We start from the raw sequence: 23,719 nt of genomic DNA on the forward strand, positions 1-23,719 counted from the left end.
TGAAGTTACCATACAGAGCTTAGACTTGATGAACTAAAGGACAGTCATTAAAGTGTTTAATGACTGCTTTCCAGATGATGAATTACAGATTTTAATTGAATGATTTTGACATTAAATGGATACTAAAGGTTTGACATTTTAAATGTTTTACACATTGTTTAGCTTGCAGTGACCCAATATCTAAAATATCATATATTTTAAGGGTTTGTATTAGGACCAACTTTCCATACTCAGTCTCAGAATACCTTAATATCTGGTGTCCAGACAGGTTAATTGTAAATCTTAACAAAATTATTCCTTAAATTTTGATGATGCTCTCAGAATTCTTTCAAAGTCTGTGTGTATTTGTAGACAACCAGCCTTTAAAATGCACACTTACCTCTTTTTTAAAAGCAGTAAGAGCAGTTTGGTACAGTACTCCAGACAGTACTAGTGTCAGTATAGAGACGGACATCTTTTCCCCAATCACGTGCAAAGAAAGAAAGCTATTCCAAAATCCACAAACCTAATAACTGAAGCTCCATAAACTGTGCATAATCTTTTTCGGATTGAGATAATGGTTGCTACAACTTTTATGTTATTTGTGTTCTATAATTTTATAGTTCTAAATATCAAATCCCACACAGATGAAGTAATGCGTCCAGTTTGTTCTGTTCAAGCATACACTAATTTATCTTAATAACCATAATGGAGCAAGGAAAACTCTAAACTGGGCAGTGCTGTGGTCATTCAGTACTGGAGTAGGCGAAATAGATGCAAAATATACCATCAATTAACCATTTAAACCAATATTTGATGCTGTATTTAAAGTACACTAGAAGAGTGGAATGTTTGTGCAACGCTGGGATTCTGTGCTAAAGTGTCTGCATTTTATTCATTTTACTGCTTTTGTAACCCTACTGAAATAAATGTTATCTTGTTCCCTCATGCTAATTCAGGTAGATGTAGTCATGATTTCTATGTTTTATGTATCCGCATCGCCAGATATGTACATGGAAAATATCAGATATCAGCATCCGCCCACGATTTCCATAGCCCTAATACTTTGTCAATATCATGCAGCCCTGGGCTGGACTGGTACTATTTTGAGTTCACATTGCTGCATTTTTCGAAGACTGCATTAGGCTATGTTTCTGCCTGTTGCTAAGCAACACCTAACGATAGCTAACTATCTCAACTAGCTGAAATTAGCCAAACTGCTTGCTTGTTAATTATTGATAACATAAGGAAACATTGAATCCCAAGCCCTGCACTAAGACCCCAGCTGTGCTAGCAAGTTACTGTGTTGATATCACTGCTGTCAGAACAAAACCTCATATCTCCAAAATGGTAACTTTACAGGAGAAGCAAAAAACATACTTTACTTTTAATGTAAGTCAATGGAACCAGACTTTTTCCAAGTAATTTTGGGCCATTTCTTTTGGTCCATTCATCATGATCTGTGAAGGGCTGCAAATACTAATCTCTACTCCATTACAGACTCAGACTCAATATCTCCACAACACTCAGTCTTTTCCTTGGAAATCCAAGCTTATGCGCATACTTAGAATACCAAGATGGCAAGTGTCACTGTCAGTTCACTTCCCTGGTGTGTAAATAGAAAGCTTGCTCCATAGTTTTCCATGAAAACACATATAAAATGACAGAGCAGCTGGTCTAATACATGTCTCTTGGCAAACAGGGTCACAGTAATGCATTACGACATTACACAAGTTGTGTGAGGTAGACTGAGAAACAGTAATCGTCTGTTTTGTATCACCAGCTCTCTGAAGCTTGGCCTCCTCTTCATCACCGTGCTGTTCCTCAGCAAGCTCTTTGTAAATGTTTATCGTCTTGTATCTACAATTAGTGTGAGAGATTTGCCTTATAGCGTGCTTGTGAGACATCAGCTTATGGCAAAATGACTCATTGCCACAAACACAGAGAGAAAATATCTGCTTTTGAACCTTTCATGCTGTTGAGGAAAGTCTCCGTGCATTTCTGCGTGAGTCTGAGGAAAGAGGACCAGGCAGGGACTGATCGATCCCACACGGGCAACTGGGCATCTGTTTGCGCAAAGCAGCGCTGTAGAGATGTGGAGATCTTGTCTGAACTAGTGAATAGCGATTTCTGTGTCTACCAAGGAACTTGGACAAACACAGGGGATCTGTTTACTGTGGGGCTTTTTTTTTCACCTCATCAGCACTTCTTTCCATAGCAGTATGCAGACGAAGACGCCCTGTTGGTTGTATTGTGGATGTCGTCACTGGTGAAGCATGAACTAGCTGAAGACCTTCCAGAGGCTGTAAACTGTCTCAGAGCAGATCCGCTGATTCTGGATCAGTTATTCATTTCAGCACATATTAACTGAGATAGGTCTAAACTTTCAGAATGCTGTTGAATTAGGGACTTGGTTGAAACAGTTGCTGTTTTTTCAATTTTGATCAACTGCCATACACAACACATGAGCACAAACAGATAATGTTCCAAGTTACACGAGAGGATGAAATAACTTCCATCAGTGACTTTGGCAATGAATGGTCTTGATTTAGGGCCCCATCACTCCCAGCAAACCACAGGCCCGCCTGAACAGTGGACACCCCAGAGTCTGACAGATTTGTTTAATACTTTATATTCCAGGATTCCAGGATCCTATATTCCTCCCTCTAATAATCCTTGTCAGAGAGAGAGTGAGTAAAGTGGAGAGAAAGACAGAAAAAGAAAGAGTGAAAGAGAGAGCGTGAACAAATGAAAAGAGGCATGGTCCCTCTGCGAGGTCTCCCTTATCCATGCTATGCTTAAAAAGAAGCAGATGTGACTGAGGGGTGAGCAGTGAGCTGTGTGGAGTTGTGTTATATGTTGTTTTGCTTTGCTGGACACACAGATCGTTCTCTTCCCTCATTCCTCTCATACCTTCACTCCACTGGGGACAGGATGATATGTATGCGTGTGCATGTGTATGCTGGAGTTTATGCACTGACACAGAGGACTGGTTTTCAACAGGATTGGTAGTTCTTTTGGCTGAGTGTTCTCTAAGGCTGCACAACATACAGAACACTACATTGAGATTACATTTCTACATATTGTGGTTGTGATATGCCTTGCAACATATTAAAAAAACAAATAGGTAAACCCTTAATGGGACATGCTTAAAAAGTGCCCTGCATTAATTGTCCAAAATTATTTACACTTGTTGGATGACATGAATGCCATGATTCATCAGAGCACCCACAGAACCCTCACATGGGACATCTGAGACTGATTGAGATGCTCAAAGAACACTATAAATTATTACAAACACATAAAAAATATTTGTTAGAGGGCTCATTCGCATACTTTAGCCTAGGAGTGTGCAGAATATTTCATAATATTTCAAGAAATTTTGATGATACATGTTATGCCGTGACATTTGTTTTTTTTTTTTTGACATCTGAGATAAACAAACAGACAAAAATGAAAAAAAATGTAAAAATTATTTTTGTACAAACTGCACTGCACTGATTCTGAGTAAACAAGACTATGCCTATTATCAGGATTATGTTTTCTTTGTTATGAAACATGCAGTTGTTCAGTATTCTGAAAGTATGTTCATTGTAAAGTATAATGATAAATATTGTCATATTGCCCAGCCATATTGCAGCCTTCTACAATATACATATTGCAAAGGCAGTGTTGGAGTAGCATTTAACAAATTATCTCTGTAGATCTGCCATGCAAAGCATTGAGCTTACAACAGTCATTAGCCTAGGAGCCAAGCAGGATCGCACTCCTCAAGAATGAGGCCCAGGCAATGCTATCAACTCATCAAGCACATGTCTGTTTCAGTTTCTCAGTTTGTTTGTTGCTTTAAAAACAAAAGAGTTGATACTTTGTTATTGGAATCCAGGTTGTGTTTGCATTCCTTCTGATTCTTATCTTATCTCCTGGAATGGTTTCTTTTTTATCCTGCAAATGGCTAGGGCTTTTTGTCCCGTTATTAACTATAGTTGAGGGTGGTCTACTTTCACCAGCCTCCTCTGCACCTCAAAGTGCCAAAAAGGCGTTCAAGTGAAGATTGCAGGTCATCAGAACGGTTATCAGCAAAAAAGAGAAACGTAGTATGTAAGCCTGCACTTTGAAAACCTGTGTGTGTGGTGATATGTGCTAATGTCACATATCAGAGTGCTGGGGTGTTATCGGAGCTTGTGCAATGCAATGAGAGAGGACTGGGAGCAATTATGGGGAGCTGGCAGAGCTTCTGGCATTTTCAATCTTGTTCTGTCTCACTTTTTTGTTTTGGTCTCTCTCTCTCTCTCTCTCTCGTGCGCTCACTCACCCGCGCGCTTCATTGTTTGGACTGAGAGGCAGTGAGTCACTACCTTAGGAAAATAGCACCTCTCCATGAGGATAAACAGTTAGCAGGCTGGGCGGGAGCTCTTAGCAGCCTCTAGCTTTACTTCAAACTCTGTCTGAGAAGCAAGTTTTGAACCTGTGTGTGCATGCGTGTGTCACATATTTGTTTTTCTAACATACAGGCTTTTTTCTAAACTAATGTTGGTTGGTAGGGCTGCAAGTCGGACTCAGCTGCAATCATTTTTTTTTATTTTTTAATATTCTGTTGAACATTGTACATAAAGAAATGCTGAACAGATCCTACTCAGCCTGGCAACCCTGGACAATTTTCTGGCTCTGTTTGAACATCAGTGAGTGGTGCAGGAAAGTGGAGAAAACAGCAACTTTTTAACCACTGTCTTATAAATGAAAACAACTCTTGTCAGTGAGTGGAGGGAGTGATCAAGGTTTTTAAGCTGCACAAAACCACTTCATTCTGGAGCACACACTTAACATAGCCACATTGGCTTTATCTGAATAATTCTCCTACAGTTTTGGACAGTTACTTAGCCTGCCCGCTCTCATTTATTCTCAGTAGTAAGATGCGAGCTAGCTAACAAGTAAATGGTAGCAGAAGGAAACGTATTTGGACTACACCTGAAGTCAAAACTGATACTTTTGCCTCGAATTGCAAGCTGTGCCAAATCACAATCTCCAGTGAATTTGAACTGGATGCTACTGGTGAAAAGGTAGTATTAGCTTCATAAACAAATTTGTTTCCCTATGGAAGTGCATGGGTTCATAGAAGTGGTATACATGTTGGTTATTTTATCTTAAGAGTTTCTCATAGTTATGTTTCTTACTGACTGTGACTTAAGTAACATGCTACAAATGGTGTGTCTTGAGATGTGAGAAAACTCTCAATCTCTTATCACAGTAATGAGAAGTATCTTGATATTAAGACATGTGACATACTGACTTTTTGTCTTTCACTCATTTCATTCATTCTATTTTTGAGAATGGTCACAAGTGGCACTTTTGGCTTTTGGCTGAAAGAGAAAAATGGCTGAAAATTCTGACTGTAAAAAAGGTTATATGGCTAACCACAGGGGAGGAAAGGGAAATAACAAAAAGGGGAAAAACAGACTTAACCCAAAATCAACAAAGGACTGTAGCGTCTCTTTTGAGAGACGATCAAACTGGTGATCTTCTCATTAGTAGACATGTTTGTGAGATAAGTTTAGCATCTGTGTTGTACTGGACTCTTGCTTAGGGAATTGTGGGAGCAGCAGTGGTCTGAAGCAGGTGATAAAAAAGTTTAGTTTTTCAAAACCTCATTTCAATGATTTACCAATATTTAATGAAATGTGTAAACAAGATAATTACATGAAGAAAACTGCCAACCAGTAACAGTGGGGAACCCTGAATTAGGTAAAAAAAATCCCATGTGCCTTATCAATATTTATTTTAAATGTATTCTAGATGTAATCTAAATACATTACTTACATGGAATACATTACTGAATACATTTAGGACAGTCTATTCAGTACTCAGCCATCAGTACTTTTTCAAAGTATTTTGCCCAACCCTTTTTTGGAAATGTTTTATCACTCAAAAATAGCCAAACAAAATCAGTAGTTTTCGTGTCAGGTGAGCAACAGAAACTGCTTCTTCAGAAACAATGGAACAATGTGCCAACATCTTGCTTCGTCAGAGATACACTGACCGGCCACTTCATTAAGTACACCTCCTTGTTTCTACACTTATTGTCCATTTTATCAGCTCCACTTACCATATAGGTGCACTTTGTAGTTCTACAATTATAGATTGTAGTCCATCTGTTTCTCTGCATTCTTTGTTAGCCCCCTTTCACTGTGTTCTTAAATGTTCAGGAGCCCCACAGGACCATCACAGAGCAGGGTTTCGGTGGCAGATCAGAGACAATAGCTCATCTGTTGCTGCACCTTTTTGTTGGTCATCCTCTGGTCATTCATCAGCGGTCACAGGATACTGCCCACAGGACGTTCTTGGCTGGTTATTTTTGGTTGGTGAACTCTTCTCAGTGATCCAGAGGTGTTTAAAAGCTGCAGTCTAAGTCCTGTGTCTAATCCACTTACTCCTGTACAACATACATTAACACACCACCACCACATCAGCGTCACTACAGTGCTCAGAATGATCCACCACCCAGATAAAACTGCTCCGCAGTGGTCCTGAGGTGCTCCTGACCATTGAAGAACAGGGTAAAAGGAGGCATCTTGAATGTTAATCAAGTGTTATCCGTGCAATCAATCAATCAATCAATAATAAGTTGAATTCATTGCCTTGGATGACCTACCACTTACAGTTGATAATGAAGTTGGATGTTGTCTGACATACTGTAGCCTACACACTGCGGTCATTTTAGCAAGTTCATTTTACGTACTCTTTTTATTTATTGTCAGCTTTTTTTCAGCTCTGCGTGTCCTGATTTTTGGATTTTGCCAAGGATTTAAATTTCGGTGCATCACAAATGTGTGTGCTTTCCTTTTTTGTTGCAGAAAGAAAACACCTAAAATTATTTTTGATCAGTGCACATCTATGCACAAAATCTAGCTTCCGACCTGTTGTAGTGTCATTTATGCTCACAGACTTCCACACTGAACCGACAGTGTGCCCTTGGGAGCCATTTACATTTAGCATATGGAAAGTGGACATGCTTGTACCCGCAAATGTAAATCAGAGAATGTTAGAGAAGTGCAGAACTCTTGAGCCGCCTGTAGCAGAGAATGAGACGCAGGTCTAATATCTACCATATGAGCAGTCTCTACAAAGCAATCCGGCCACAGGAGAGATGCTAAAGCAGATTTCACTCAGTGCAGGGCAATGGGGGTATTCAGCAATAGATCAGCATTGAAGACATACGCTCCAAATTATCCAAGCATATAGTTCTTCTTTCGGACACCTTGCCAGTCTAAATGGACTCATCTGTTTTGTATTATTCAAGGTGTAAGTGCACATGTTAGTCATCAGATATGTTGTCTGCCACCTTGCATAGGCTGTGTCATAAGTTCCCTTTTTTCCACTACGTAGGAATGTGTTGTCTTATTAAGCCACTGAGCATGTGGTAATTGGAAACATATTGAGGATCTTGCCCACGTGTAGCCCACTGCTGAACCGTTGTGGGCCGAAGTTGGCAATTTGTTTTATTTTATGGTGTTGATCGTCTACATTTCTGTTTTTCTAGCCTGAGGAACAGAAATGGTAATGCACTGCGCAATACAGTTTTTAATTGTACCTAAGGATAAAGAGAGGTACAGTATAAGATTGCTTGCAGTATAAAAGGACAATTTAGTGGTGTTCTTGCTGCTGTAAATTATGTTATTGTAGCCATATATTCCAGATCATAGCAGGGCTGAATGACTGCACTTGACAGAATTCCAGATTGCAGTTATATAGCTACATGTTGCAGTTGCAGTGTGCTATACAATATATTAAAACACAATTATTAACAATAATATATTGTGCAGATTTAGACATAACCCTGTGTACATTCCTGAAAAGTTTTTATAAAGGGACCCCACAGACTGCCTGTTCCACACTGGTCATACATCAGCCATTGCTGGGGGTGCTGACTACGCACTTGGGGCTGGGTATGGATGGATTGGACAGGGGAATGAAGGGAAAGTTACACATGAAGACAGCCTTTCTTTAGAAGTCTGGACCTCGTCCTGCCCTAGGTCATGCCAACCGGCCCTGACCTTTGACCTTGACGTAAAGGGAGATTAATGAGAGTGAACGTGTAACTCGAGCTGTTATATCCGATCCCATTCTCTGCAGGGTGTGAACCTTTCTTGCACTCACACACTTGCAAACATGCGCGTACCCACAGAGGTTTGTTATCATACAAAGTCAGTATTATAGTATTATATATAAGCATTAGTATTTTATATATATAACTGCCTACTCAATATGTAAGTGTTTTATAAGCCTAATCCTAAACCTAACCAACCTCAGGAAACAACTTTTGCTCTTTTGGAATTTTGAAAATTCACCATTGACATATTAAATGGCTTTTGGCTAAATGGCTAAACTGTTGCTGAATCAAGAAAAAAGAAAAAAAAAAGGAAAAAACAATATTCACTGAAGTCTCTAAACTGTTAATAAAATTAATTAAAATAACTTTTTATTACTTCATTTATAATTTTGTAAATATTTTCAGTTTTCTTATGTAACTTATCACCTTTCCCATTTTTGCGAATCTAGTCAATTTTACTAGATTTAGTCAATTACATATTTCCAGTTTTTGTTTTATTTATTCTTTGTGTGGCATGTATTACATGCCTGGATGACACCTGATACATCATTGGCTAAATGTTTCTGCATTAAACATTGCTAGTTTATGACTGATATGAAAAAATAGCATGTTTGTGTTTTAAAACTTTTATATTTTACAGATTTTAATTGTTAATGCATGCAATGCCCTTGTCTTAAATGTATTCTAAAACAGATTTAACATTTTTATCCTACCAGTGACGACCAGAGCCTGGAACCTTTTTGCCTTACCATTTCATTGTTAATCTACCACCTTAGTATGGCCTTAATATTACTACACTGTACTTAACATCACTGAAATGTTTCTGTCTTCCATGAACCATTCTGTTTTCCAAAGTTACCTTTACTGGGCTTACATATTGTGCATTGTAATGCACTGGGACTTTTGTGCATCTTGCTTCCTTGAGTTTATCTCCATTTATGCTACCATCTTTTAAAGGTCTGTCTGTACCATAGATGGTTTCTTTCTATGATAAACCAAATGACAGAAACCATATTGCCCCTGTGTTTATAGAGTGTACTGAAAACTGGAATTAAAATGCATATTAATGTCATGCCACTTTCTTATAAGTAAACAACGCACTGACAATAAAAAAAATCAACATTGACAATTTGTATAATCATTGCATCCCTGTACCATTTTATTGGACTTGAAAAGGTAACCTTGGTCTTCTCTGGTTTATAAACAAAGTCAAGGGTATTTTTGTACTGAAAATGTGTATAAACACACACATGTGCTACATAGTAAAGGTCTCAAGCAAAGCATTAAGTCTAGGCTGCGTCTCGTCCGATCAGACCTAGAAGGGAGCGTCACATCTGAGGCAGGTTTCAGGCTGGCTTGCTATGCACCCATGCTTGAACCACTTACAGTCACAGACAGAGTGTAGCAGTCGTCTACTTCAGATAATATGAAATAGTGCGGAATGTTTGTTTCTTGTCTTGTTTGTCTTATATTACTTTGTTTAACAATACATTTATTCAATTTGAGTGATGTAGTAAATATCAGTAAACAGTACAAAGGATGTTTTTAGAGGAATCAGTTTGAATCCATGAGAGAGCAAGGGAGTGCACAAAGGCTCCACCCTGCTCACTCACTTCCACCAGGAAACGCTCCACCTTTTTGGAAGGTTGGAAGGAAAATGCAGTTTGCTCTCTGATTGTGCCTTCCACTTTTGCAGTAGACTCAGAGAGGGTATTATCGCAGGGCTGCTGTGAAGACAGAATGTTTTTAAACTCCACCAGAGCTGGGTTGTCTGCACATTTAATGCCTTTAGTGGGTAGTACAAGTGGCTTTTATTTGAGGGTTTGATTGCATGTTAAAATGCATGTATTATCCACACAAACACATTTATACTTATTTATACTATGTCTTATACCCCAGGATTATAACTACAAGAACTCTGTACAATGTACTATTTTTACTTGTCCATTTTGTCATAATTAGGGCAGGAATTGGACCGTGGACTGGGGGGGCATGAAGTCTGTGGGCAGCTAAATCTCAAACAGCTTTCACTGTTGCTCTATTAGTATTAGAGAAGGCACAAGTTCCTCTACAGTCTTAGACAAAAAAAAATTAATGGTTCATATTCCAATACAGTTTAGTCTCACGACACAAGCTGAGCAACTCAGTCTTTTTTACCGATATAATTTCGTTTTTTGTTACATGAGTGAAATTCAAGTCTGGCATGCTTTCTTGCACTTTCTAGCACTGTCACTACCTATAGAAGAACACATAGCTCAACCTTTTGCCCTCTTCCCCCTTGTGCACAGGCCCTTCAACAGCAAACACTGTGATTAATTGAATATACTTAAATATTCATTACCATAAAGTTGTCACCTCAGCCGTTCTATCAGCGACTCCCCATGGAAATCCTTTAAATCATAGTGTTGCCATCTTACTGGGGGTCCACAAAAGTGTTGCTCTTTGCTGTTCATTTTTGTTGGCTGAGATGAATGAAGCCTTGAAGTTATACAGCAGCCTATAGAACACACTGAGCATATTTCAGTGGTATGGTTGAGACTTGTGGTTGTACAGCTGCTTATGGAAATGTAATAGCCGAAGCATTTTTTGTGTGCACCTCTTAACAAGTGGAATGACAATAAATCCTGTCTTGATTTATTCTTTTATATCGAAAATAAAGTTGAGCCAAAAAAAGACCCTCAGCTTTATTGTGCCTGAAAAAAAAAAAAACACAGATATTAAACGGCAAAGAGGAAGAGTTTGGAGCTGTCCATGGTTGGGGGAAAGATGGGCAACATGGAATGTCCATTCTCCACAGTAAGCTTAAGGGAAATAAACTTATTTTTCTATCCGTTATGTGGTAGTTAGCTCTGCCATTTCAAGGCAGGTCACTCAATATGTGAGCAGAACACTGAACCATGCTAACATATGTAAGCTAAAAGATAAATTTTAAGTTTTTACCATACTTTCTTCTTCTAGTCTTTTTCATCTTCAAGTCTCTCTCTCTCTCTCTTTGTCTCTAATGTAATGTTAAGAGTCTAGCCCAAAGATTCTTAGTGGTCCTTAGTGGTCCTTCCTGGTCACTCTGTGTGCGCAATGTCTGTTTAGCTATGCTCCTGTTCCTACCACTATTGGAAGCCTTGGTCTCACCAAAAACAAAAAAAACAATCATATTGTGAACTACAAACTATATGGTTATCTTTTAGTCTGTCAGTAAGTCAGTAAGTTAAGTTTACATTTAAATTAATACATTTACATTTAAATTAAACATAATTAAATGACTAAACTTTGATACTTCGGCCTCTGTGTATCGCTGCTATTTTTCCACTTAAAATGTCTGATACTGATTTTCTTTTTTCCTCCCACTCCTAGCTGCAAGGTAAATCTCCCTACTGTTTGTATGCTCAGTGTATGTGCGCCGTGCAGTATTTGTGGCCTATTTTAATCCTTACCAGATGTTAAGGACTGTGTTCGTATCTGTCGGTTCCACGCCATGCAAATGGATAAGGCAGCTTCCTCAAATCAAAGCAGTCTCGGAAATGACCCCATCAGACAGTTCTGCCCTGACCAGACGTGAGTGACGCTTTGTGTCTTACGCTCCATGTCATCTCCATTGCCCAGAGACAATAGTAGAAACCTTGGGCATGCTGCACTGAAGACTTTCTCAGACAAAGTCAGCTGCTGTCTTGCACCATTTAAAGCAGTTCTTGTTTTTTGCCCAGGTGGTTGGGTTTGCTTTTGCATTTCTGCTGAAGAAGAAGCCAGAATAAAGTTTATTTTGGTGGAGGCTGCTGCTCTTGCCGCACAGTAGTTACACTCCACTCCACACTGCTGCAGTTGGAAGACAGCGCAGAATGGACAGATGATGACAGAGATAAGCCTTTGGGCCTGGGCCCAGGGCGTGGGCCAGTAAAGGGCAATAATTCTAGTTTTTACCTAGATTGGTAAGACCTCTGCCTTACACATATGTGCATATTCATATTCACAATTCCTTTTTTACCTGCGTGTTTAGTATAGCCTGTTTTGTACATTCCTTATTATAGATGTGCATTCAGGCCAATTTAGATATTTGAGTGTACAGAGAGAGAGAACAAATACCTGGTTATAAGACAAAACAGGTTTTTCATGTATATTAACATACCCAAATATGGTAAACTAGTGCTAGCAGGGTAAATGCTTCAGTGGCAAAATGAAAATATAACCACTCTTAGACATGTACTCTTTTGAAAACGTTTAAATATAGCCAAGGAAATCTTTTGGTCACTGTGGAAGCTGCTTCAGATGAGCTAATGACCTAACCTTAAGACTAGAACTAACTGATGCAGTGGTAAGTGGTAATGATTCTCCATCTTATCTAAGTTTTTCTTCAGAAGATGATGTGCCAACATGTTAAATCGAGAACGGAATATGTTTTTCATTGTTTTTCATGGTAGCTGACACCCCGTGTAGTTAGACTTGTGCCCTTGGTGTCATGCTCACATTAGGTGCATGTTTTGTTTTATGGTGCAGCACAACAAATATACAACTATTCGAATCCTGACACATTACAGAGTACCAGGTATTTGAGTACTCATGCATACTCATGCTCCTTATATGTGTAACAAGTGGGAATCTGTGGGAATTCATGCTGTTACTGAGTCTGTGTATGAGCTTCCATTAAAAAAATATTTGAGTGAATTTTGGTGTGTTAATGCCACTTATTCATTCTCAGCACTGCAGTAACACTGATGTGGTGGTGGTGTGTTAGATTGTGTTGCGCTGGTCTGAGTGGATCAGACACAGCAGTGCTGCTGGAGTTTTTAAACACTTCAGTGTCACTGCTGGACTAAGAATAGTCCACCAACCAAAAATATCCAGCCAAAAGTGTCCTGTGGGCAGCGTCCTGTGACCACTGATGAAGGACTAGAGGATGACCAACACAAACTGTGCTGCAGCAGATGTGTCTAAGAGATTGGACAGTGAGTGGGCACAGTGTTTAAAAAACTCCAGCAGCACTGCTGTGTCTGATCGACTAGTACCAGCACAGCACACACTAACACACTAAGTCAGGGTTACTGCAGTGCTGAGAATGATCCACCACCCAAATAGGACCTGCTCTGGAAGGGTCCATGGGGACCCTGGTATTAGAATACCATCCCACCCCTCAAAGAGCTCCCCTGCAGGTTTATTTTAGACGTGTACGAAACACTGAATAAGCGGCATTAACACACCCAAATTCACTCAAATCATTTTTATCTTATATAATTATCTTACAATTTTGTGTGTGCAGCATTGAACCACGGAAGTGCTGGAAAACAAGCAGCTGAAATTGCATTTCATACACAAAGTATACCCTTGTTTATAAATAAAAATATAATATTATTTTTTTATTTGTTCAAATGAGACAAAATGACAATTAGAAATGTTAAAAATGGGACAAAATGTGCGTGAGTGGCTGTCAATTTACTTGGAGGGCACTGCCCAAGTATAGCCCATGTATGCGGAAACAGTGTTATTTCTTAAGGTACCATACACTGTAAAACGAGCAGTATTTAAGTCTGCAAATGAACCCACTAAGAGTTCACTGAGCACTGTTGGTTTTGCTGATGCTGCTGTGATCCCCCTCTGGGAAATTCCTCCCTATACTGTCGGATAGGCCTTTTTTGTCAGATTGAAAGTGAATTGGCAGCTCCAGCATGGGTTGTTGTTCTGAGGGACAGTGAGGGCCTGTGATAGCATCACTCCCTCTCCCTTTCCTACTAAATCTGCTCCTTCGAGACTACTGCTGACAGACCCTGCTGAGGCTAGCCAAACCAACATGTGGTGCTTTCAACTAGAACCTAGCTGAAAGGGTTTTATATGTTTTACAAAGTATAAAATGTAGCACAGATGCCAAGAGAGGAGTGTTTGTGTTCACATAAAATTTTAATCAGAATATTTGAGCATGTTTGTGTATTTAGTTGCAAAAATGAGGTCTTCTAAGGACTTGTTTGAAGTTGGTGTTTTGTTGTGCTGTCTTTATTTTGGAGTGTACTGAAGCTCCTGAAATGATCAAAAGCTAATTGGCTAATTTGCCTTAAGATCAGATTTCCTGCCTCAGCTTTGATGTGTTTGTGAAAAGATGCATTCTGAAAACTGACAATAAATCAGCATCAAAAGACTCCAGTTAGGCCCTGACTGAATGGGAGAAAAATGCTAAAAGAGAATTGCAAAGCTGTGATTTTTGTGCGTATTATATTACTTTATTCTTTATTCCATGCTACCGTCTGTCTCATGGCTAATCACTCATTTCCCCTGCAGATGTCATGTGGCGAATAAAACATGCCCGAAGAACCAGAGTTGGAGCAATAGCTTATGCAGATGTGTGCCTGTGCACGACACACTCTTCCCTCAGCACCACTCGGGTAAGAGCTGCTATACATGTTTATGACCCACAAGAGTGTATGCGTGTGGGTGCATTACATTCAACACACTTCACATACACAATTATATATGTCTTCCAAAAATATGTCTGTACAATGTGGCTGAATCAATGTACTCTAGTATCTTTAGTATTGTTGTTGCCCCAAAGCACTAACATGTCAGTTAATGCTCAGGGGACATAACTGTGTGTAGTCTGTGTCAACAAACCAGATCTAAAATAACACTGATCTTAAAAGGCTGAATTCCTACCCATCCAGACTGATGCTTTAGGAATCATAATATTTAGCAAACCCTCGAACCCAGCAGGAAACCCACACGAGTCTTGCTATTGTGATGGCAAGATGCTTAAACTGCTGCCCTTAGCCTTGTGCTTACTGGTCATGAATGATTCACGCCACACAAAAACATCACTCAAAGACTTTTGTTAGTATCGATACACTCTCTGTCCTCTCTATATGCATCTGTCTCTTTCTCTTGGTTTCCACATGTCTTTTTCTATTTCTTTCTAGCCAGAGTCATGTTTACAGTTAAGGGCTGTTTAACAGGCATATGCAGCTTACTAAACAGATGTAGTTGTCTGCTTCATTTTAACCAGTTTTGATAGGACTTTTCTTACACAGATGTAAATGCCTGAGGTGTATGCACTCACGATCAGAATGTCAGAGTCAGAGGACCTTAGAGTCAATGAGTTCCACTTGACACACATACAAAGTGAAGTTGATACTGACCAGAGCTAACTTGAAATTCACATGCATAGTTTAAAAAACAATCAACATAAAGTCAGTAGCTGACAGCTTTTAAGCTTTTTCATCATGGGACTAATTGCATGGGCTAACTTACACATTTGTAGGCTGCAGCTTAAGGATACACTCAACACTCAACAGGAGCAACATAAAGTTTTAAAAATAGTCAGTTGCAGCCTACTTTACCACTGTTATCCTAGTGTTTTTTGTTGAGAAATACCAATGTATCCACATGAGCAGGGGTCGGTCTTCGCTTCCAACATGCGTGGGTGTTGGGGTTAACTCTGGGACAATGACTCTGAGAGTCAAAAAAACATGAATTTTCATTGTATTACCATGCGGTCTGTAGCTACTCAAAAACTGTGCAAACTACATTTAGGATGGTTTAATGTCTGCTATATCCATTTACCAATGTCTCTGGCTCAATTAGTTAAAATTAAGGGATAACCAAAGAGTCAACTCCATCAACTCAAGCAGCAGAAATAGTAGTCAGTAATAGTCAGAGTCAGAGTTGCGCCCCTGCGCCCTCATGCGTATTAAATTTAAAATTTAATTTAAAAATGGTCTTACCATTGAGTGAAAAACCTGCCTTTTCGAATATCAACTGTTCATCAGAAATTAAATGAACTTTTTAATCAAAAGGATTGGTTGAACATTTATGCATTTGTCAGTTAACAGTTAAGTGGTTAATAAGTTAATCATTAACATCCCTAACTGGGATGCAGCTATACCATTTTTTTAGACCGGGTACAAATATGAGTACATATTTTTTACCAAGTCTGATACCATACTGAGCAACCTATGTAGAATTAAATAGTTGTTAGTGTAAATGAGTGCAATGTACCTTAGAAGTTAAATCATTAAAATCTAGCTGATTTTAAATTAAGTTCATTAGCTAGCTATGCTATATTAATGAATGCTATCTTGTAGCACTGCAGAGGAGAAGAGTGAGTTTTGTTCCTCATCAGAAAAACACTTCCATACAGCTGTAGTTTTGATCATCATCAGTGTCTTTCAACTATAGACTCTGTAGCACAGTGACAGCAGGAATCACATCCGAGGCAAACACATCCGAGGAGCTCAACTGTGGAGTTTATGTCTTCTTAGAGTCTTTTGTTTGGCCGGTTGAGCTGTAGTTGAATGTCATCTAAAGCCAGACATGCACTGTATGTTTTTAAAAATACACTGAATACACAAATGTGACTGGAAGATTATTTACACAATAGTAGAAGATAGTAAATCAATAAAAAACATTGTTTTTCCATAGCTATTAACATTTGAGGACTTTATTTTGACCAACAAATAAGTCGGAGTCCTTCCACAGATATTAATTTTTAATGTGCTCAGTATAATTATTGAATTTTATTATGACCAATTCTGACATGCTAACTTCAGATCGATTCATCATATTCAGATTGCTGCCCTTATTGTTTGATTAGAAGAAAGAGAAACACGAACACATTAGCACTTCACTTCAGGACACATTTCAGGACACTGTTCACCCTTGAGTGAAAGATCACTGTTATGAACAATGCATTCCATCACAAGCATCATGGGAGTACAGGTGAAATTAACGTCCGTCAAAGCCCAGTCACCCCAGGAGTAAGATCTTTGCCTTAAACTATTTTTGAACTCAAAAATATTCACAAGCATCTTATTCCTGGCTCACGTCTTCGCCAGAGAGGCCTGACACTGCACAAGCTGAAATATACTCTATAACAGACATGCTGTCCATCCTATAGCTAAAGGTTCTGTGACTGGCTATCACCCTACCAGTGAGGTCAGTTTACTTCAAGTGCTGATGGCTAGCAGTAGCAGTCATCCATCATTTCACTCAAGCATTGGAGTTTCCATGTAAGTGTGATCATAAATAGTGGTTGTGGATACTCCCTTAGCACTTCAGCAAGGGGGGTAACTCTGCCTCCCTGGGTACTGTGGATGATCTGATAAAGAGAACAGAGATGCACACATCTCAGCAAGAGAGAACAGAAACAGTGCACTGGGGGCCTTGCTGGGTCATATTCATCAATCACTCCTCTATCTATCTGTCTCTTTTGTTCCTGGTTTTTACCATTTGACTCCTGTGCTTACAGAAGGACGTATTTGGAATGCTTTGAGAAAATGTATATGTTAGTTGTGTAACCACTTGAGTATAAAATGTAAATGCAGTTGTTTCTGCAGACCCATCTCTTTCTGGATTGCACTTGTGGCTGGTGTATTTTTCTCTTATAAAGCAAGTTGTCCTGCTGACTTTGCAGAAGTGTCATATCATAAAACATAAAATAGTGTGGGATTAAACTTGGTAGATATCAAAGTCAGCATCATGAGTTTTGATGTTGAAACCCAGTGTTTATGCGAACTGTGGTAAAGCCCCAAACATTGCAGCAACGCTGTTACTGGGTCTGCCAGGCCACATTTCATTGAGAGGCGTTTAAATAACAGCATGTATTCAAAAGTGTTCTGAATATGTTCACTTAGGTTCACTTATAATGCTCCGTCACTCAGACTTGGAGCTTGTTCCGAGGTGACTGTGGTGCTGTTTGGGATGTTTGCAATTGAACCTTTAATTGCGTGAAACTGTCCTGGTATTGCATTACCCAAACTACTATTATAGTTTTTGCATGACTCTCTGTTTGAATGTGGTGTAGCTCCTAAAACTGTCTCCATGTTGTGATTACAGATGTATCAGTATGTCACTAGGTTGGTTACACTGACTGTGAGACATTTGCTCTTTTGCAAACGAGGGCCAGGGCACATTTTTAAAGTAGTTCCTCTGTCAAAGAAGACATGGATTTGTACCAAAAAAAGCCCAGCAGAGCCTGTTATTTGCAACAGTTCTGGTGCTTCTGGAGGAATGTCAAATAATTTAAAACCATGCTGCAAAACTAGTTGGTGCCCATGGATACTATGCAAGCTTGACATCAAGGTGAAAAACAAACTCATGTTACATTACAGTGTATTCAGTATCCTCATCTGTAGAAACACAGCAGTAAAATTCCCAATAAAAGCTGATAGTTTAGTCTGGCCTTTACACGTTCAGTCCATTGCGTGAGGGATGAACTTTTCTTTTTTTTAACCAGTATAATCTGATTTTAGCTGCTGGAAATGAAATAATAAGCTTTGACATAAGTTCAGCCCCACTGTGTCCAATCTGTTTTGTGTATTTGGAAAAAAAAATGAAGATTGTGTGGAGTTGTGCTATCTTGTTTGGCCTGATGCCAAACTTGACAGACAAACATCTGTTTGGAGAATGAGGGGGGAATGCATCTTGCAGAAGAGCAAGAATGCATGATTGCTAAACAGTTTATCATGTCTGACAAAAATGTGTCCTGGACAGTTTTTTACTTACGTAAATTAATTGGAGAACAAGCCAAGGGCTTCATAAGATTACCCAATACCTTCAGAAAGAAAACCTAAAAATAGATTTGTTCTTCAGAAAAAAATGTAATTCATTTCCTCTTATTTTGCAATCCTACTGTCAGCCATGCTGACTCAGCTTCTCTCTCTTTTTCCCCCATCCCAAGATTCGTTTAATCAGGACTTCTGTGGTCCTAATAAAGAGCTGGACGAGGACACGTGTCAGTGTGTGTGCCGGAAGGACGTGAGGACGGCCGGCTGTGGACCACGACGCTACTTGGACAAGAACACCTGCCAGTGCGCGTGTAAAACACAGCCTTCATCCTGTGGCCCCCATCAAACCTTCAACAAGGACACCTGCCAGTGCATCTGTGCCAAGGTGTGTCCCAGCACTCACCCACTCAACCGCACCAAGTGTGCGTGTGAGTGCACAGAGTCAGCCAACAAGTGCTTCCTCAGAGGAAGGAGGTTCCAACCAGCCACATGCAGGTAAGTTTTTACATCATCACAATATCTTGAGGAAACTTGGTCTCATAAACACTTTGTGTCATGCAGTGCTTTTTTTTGTCCTGCTCTAAAATCTTTTCCAAGGCAGCAGCTGAGTTGTATTGTGAATTGGGATCCTGGAGCAGGACAAACACTGAACTATGTAGTGTGCATAGTTATGCACCTGTTTATACTCACTGTACATTTGGAATTGATTTGCATATTTTTTAACAATGAATAGTTAATCTGTTGCATCTTTTTTTCTTTAAAGCTTCTGTGGCTGAATGCCGAAAGCCCTAGCGATGTCAAAAGTATCTGTATTTCTGTGCCAAGTTGATATATATATATATACGTACAACAGCCAACATTACACAATATAGACAACAGCCAACATTACTATGTGGGCAATTATTGTAAAATGTTTGGTCCTTAAACTTACCAGTTTACCAGTTAAATGGCTAGTCACTGTACATTTTAATAACATAGTTTCTAAATAAATTTAGCTGCTATGGGTATCAACTACTAATATTTTGTTTTAGAAAGCACTATACTGTGACACTTTCGCAATTCTAATATCATATGTGTCTTGTGGTAGCATGTATCATTTATGAAATCTAAGTTGTGTCTGAGTTGAGTCTCTGGTTACGAGTCCAAGTTGAGTCTTGATTCTTAAGTAGAGACATTAGGTTTGACATGGCTTCAAATGTTGAGCCTTTCGTTACAGAAAAACCTTAGGTCTCCTTTAGAAACTGCAGCATATGCAGGGAGTACAATGCTTAAAATAAAGGGGCAAAACAATTTAAAAAATTGGTTAGACTATAGTGTTTTTAAATGTGCTAGTTAACTATAGTAATAGCAAATCTAGCTGAAGTTTTAGTAAGTTTAAAGGAACAAAATACACAACCTGAGCTGGCAACTTTAGCTAAATTAGCTGTGGCTAGTTTTGCCTCTTTTAAACACCACATTTACTGCATGTAGTGCTTTGTTCTGTTTGTTAAACTGGAGGTTTTTCTATAATGAAAAGCTTGTTCTGTGAAGCCATATCAAACCTGGCGCCGCTGTGAGCTGCGAGGAGAATGGAATGACAGAAATTACTGCTGTTTACCTTTCCTGATTTCTGCCTCTAGGCTGTGGTCACAACGACTCAGGGGAGCTGTTCTCATAACTAGCTCCAGGGCCAGAGCGAGTTTAACTTTCTTGCCGCTCTGGGGTAATGTTCACGTTTTTAACACTTTCTCCTAAAGGATGACTTACGCTGAAAGTACAGTGAACTACAAGTACCTTTTTTCTCTCTAGCCAAATTTAATGAGTCTCGAGTCCCAGTCAAGTCATGAGCCAACTAACCACAAGTCAACATCTGACTTGAGTCTGAGGCGCTTACTCGAATCCAAATATCTGGCATGACTGCACATGTATCTTGCTGTGTGGTTTTCTGGTTGAAAATGAAATAACGAATCTTGTCTGGACTTTCTTTAAAAGCATGCAAAACTGTGTTATTGCAATGGTACAAAGCATAAGCTGCTTTACGTTCAGGATAATGCCTAAATTACGCTGATTGTATTAATGTTACATTTTAAGCAAGTCAGGAGGCACATATCACCAGACAGTTGAGGTACACAAAGGCATTTAAATAATACTGGACTGCTGTAGAACATTATGCAGGCAGATATCTGAATCTGACCACGTCTCGAAAGTAACCTGACGCCATGATGATGACTTGAGCCGAACTGTCAGTTTATGTTGAACAGAGTGAAGAATGATTGCTTCAATGAAATTCACATTGGCCACAAACACCTATGTGTGCGTGTTCATTTATTTAATGTTTCATGTGTCAGTCATTTGATTCTAGTTTAAACATGATTCTGTTGATCCTGTCTCACTTAATTATTATGATTAATAATAATTGTGAGAGGTTAAATAGTTGATACCCCCCTTTGTCTTTAAATCAGTGACTTTCAAGTTTAGTTTAATTTACACGAAAAGCAAGCATCACATTTTTCTAATGATGTTTTAAAATCAGCCAATCTAAAAGAAAGATGCACTTGGTTCAGATGCACGTGGCAGTAACTAAAACAAGTGTAGTTCTCTGTAACTGAAAAAGGAGAATGTTTCATAACTACAGCTGAGCACATTCTCTCGGCTGTCAGATCAAGACTTCAGCTTTTTCTTCCTCTTGACCAGCAGAACTCAGTGGCATGTTGTCTTTGGCTGATTTTTTAATCTAAACAGTCAAGGCCCATTACCTTATTATAGTTGATTTATGCTTAACCTAATGTAGCTGGTAGCATGTATCTGCCAGTGAGCTAATATTAATGTTTGGTTTTTAATATCATTCTATATCTTAACAGTACAAAATGGTCAGTTGGTTAGGTCACTAAGTTTGCTTTCTGTGTTGAAACAAATATTTTGTCAGTGATGCAACTGATTTCCATTAAATTGATAGTTTGCCCAAAATCAAAGTAATGAAAGTATGAACAAAATTCAGGCTTCAAGATGGTTTCTGCAACTAATTTTAGATATGTAACATATTTTTGTTAATTTTATACATAACTGTCTCAGAAACTAGTCTATTGGAGATGACTGATGCAGTTTAAGGCAAGTGTGCGATGATTTCGGCTTGAAGTGTTTATGATTCTAATTGTTGGAGTATAAGCTTCTCTTGTAGCTACAGGTAAAACTAAAGAAGCAAACTTCAAATACCAACATGTCTTGGCTGATTACCTGCATTTGGGGCAACCTTTGACACTGTGCAGATTTGAATTTTGAGTGAAACATTACTTTAATTTGAACAATCAGTGTTACACGCGCAACGTTCATACAGCATCTGTGTTTAAAACTCATCTCTTTTTTTTACTAGTTGCTACAGACTGCCATGTCAAGTGGACCCCAAGAGGCGGCGATGTGAGGAGGGTTTTTTCTTCAGCGATGAAATCTGTCACTGCATCCCCAATTACTGGAGGAGACTTAATTAAGCGATGTGAACGGAGCAGCTAACAGAGCTAACAGGACACAGAGACGCTAACATTATGAAGCGGCCCTCAGGGTGCCTGCTGCTAAATGGACTTTCTTTTGCTGGTCCCATAGGCTGGCGCGGAATAGCGATGCGTTAATGGGGACTCGCTGAAAAAGACATTTGATTGTAACCCCAAATATGAGATGAGGGGATGCGAGCTTACTTTGAACTTGATCACCATGAGAGATTTTAAAGGCTGGAGCCATTTTATTTTCTACGTCTTTTAATTGATTTGTTTACTCATTATTTGTCAGATATTGATTATATAATTTATTGCCACTAAATGTTTTGAAACTTATTTGTTCATAGCGATTTCAAATCTTTGCAAAGGAAATACACTGTGATCAATATTTTTATATCATGTGAAGTCCCGTAAAATAAAATATAAAGTTGTATTATATATTGTTAACTTATTTATGAGCTAGTCTATCATACTGAAATAGTACAGATAATGCAATATGATTCAAATGTATTCAATTATGACCTAGCACTAGAACTTCTGTATACTGTATGCATCTATCAGAAAGTATTTGCCATCTGCGAAATATATTGACAGTACCATTCACCACATAGATACACAAATTATGTCCAGCCTTTTTCTAAACATGCAAGTTGATCATTTGTGACAGACTTCCGTGAAGACTGTGGGAGTGTGGAGGATCTCATTATGCAGGATCTCATTATGGTGTGTATAAAGGAGACACAGTGTGTTAGCATCATGGAGCATCAATGGCCAAACTGTTCTCTGTTTCACAGATAAACATTTTATATCTTGTACCTGCAGTAAACCACATCAGGCAAACGCACCCGGGCATCCTTCACACCACTGTCTTATGCAAAGCAAAGGCACACCTTCATCCAAAGAGGCCTGCACACAGGGAGAGGAAAATGGACCTTTATAAGTGACTGATTTGCTTGTTTGCCGATGTTGGTTGTATCTTGTGTAGTTAGTGTGAGTAGGCCAGTGTAGCCTTGAGAGAGAGAGAGAGAGAGAGGGAGAGAGAGAGAGAGAGAGAGAGCAGATTGAGAGAACTGTGTGTTTGCTCTCTTTCTTCCAGTCATTCCTACATTGTTGTCTGCCTAGCACTGTAAATATAATAAATCATTTCTGCTTTCACCCCAAACCAGGCATAGGCATCTGCCACATGTATGTTTGTGTGTATGTGGTTTCTGTGTTCCTCTTTCTACATAATGTGCCCTGTAGTTAAATACAGTACCCCCCACACATACACACACACATGCAGGCACATATCACCAGTACTGTTCCTTGCCTATAGGGAAGTTCAAATGTAAAGTTACACCACCCTCCCTTTTTTATGTATATACCATTACATTACAACCCCCCCATCCCCTACCCATCTCTCTCTCTTTCTCAGTATCTTTCTCATATTTTCTCATGTTTCTCATTTCACTGACAGTCAAAACACATTGTAGAGTATTAGATTAAAGCTTCAAAACTATGAAATACTATGTTCATATAGTATGTTTCATACATTATATAGTGTATATATATAAAATGTATAAAATACAGTATATAGTTCATTCCAGTACACCAAAGATACCTGGATGATGTACCGCTCAGGACAAATATTCCAGTATGCAGTGAGAGCTGTAACATGCTACAGGGTGCCCGCAAGTAAGTCCTCAATGAAT

General features: G+C 39.0%; 1 protein-coding gene across 1 annotated transcript in view; it reads left to right on the forward strand.

Moving 5' to 3' along the window:
* Window positions 1-23,190, forward strand: part of vegfc (vascular endothelial growth factor c) — a 48,433-nt gene extending 25,243 nt beyond the window's left edge. The window contains exons 5-7 of the mRNA XM_036574881.1: window positions 14,345-14,448; window positions 18,735-19,056; window positions 21,911-23,190. Of these exons, the coding sequence (XP_036430774.1) occupies window positions 14,345-14,448; window positions 18,735-19,056; window positions 21,911-22,025 (541 nt within the window). The 3' untranslated portion in view covers window positions 22,026-23,190. The remainder of the gene's footprint in view (window positions 1-14,344; window positions 14,449-18,734; window positions 19,057-21,910) is intronic.
* The last annotated feature ends 529 nt before the right edge of the window (window positions 23,191-23,719 follow it).

Source organism: Colossoma macropomum, unplaced genomic scaffold (genome assembly GCF_904425465.1).
Source record: "Colossoma macropomum unplaced genomic scaffold, Colossoma_macropomum, whole genome shotgun sequence".
NCBI classification, from domain to species: domain Eukaryota; kingdom Metazoa; phylum Chordata; class Actinopteri; order Characiformes; family Serrasalmidae; genus Colossoma; species Colossoma macropomum.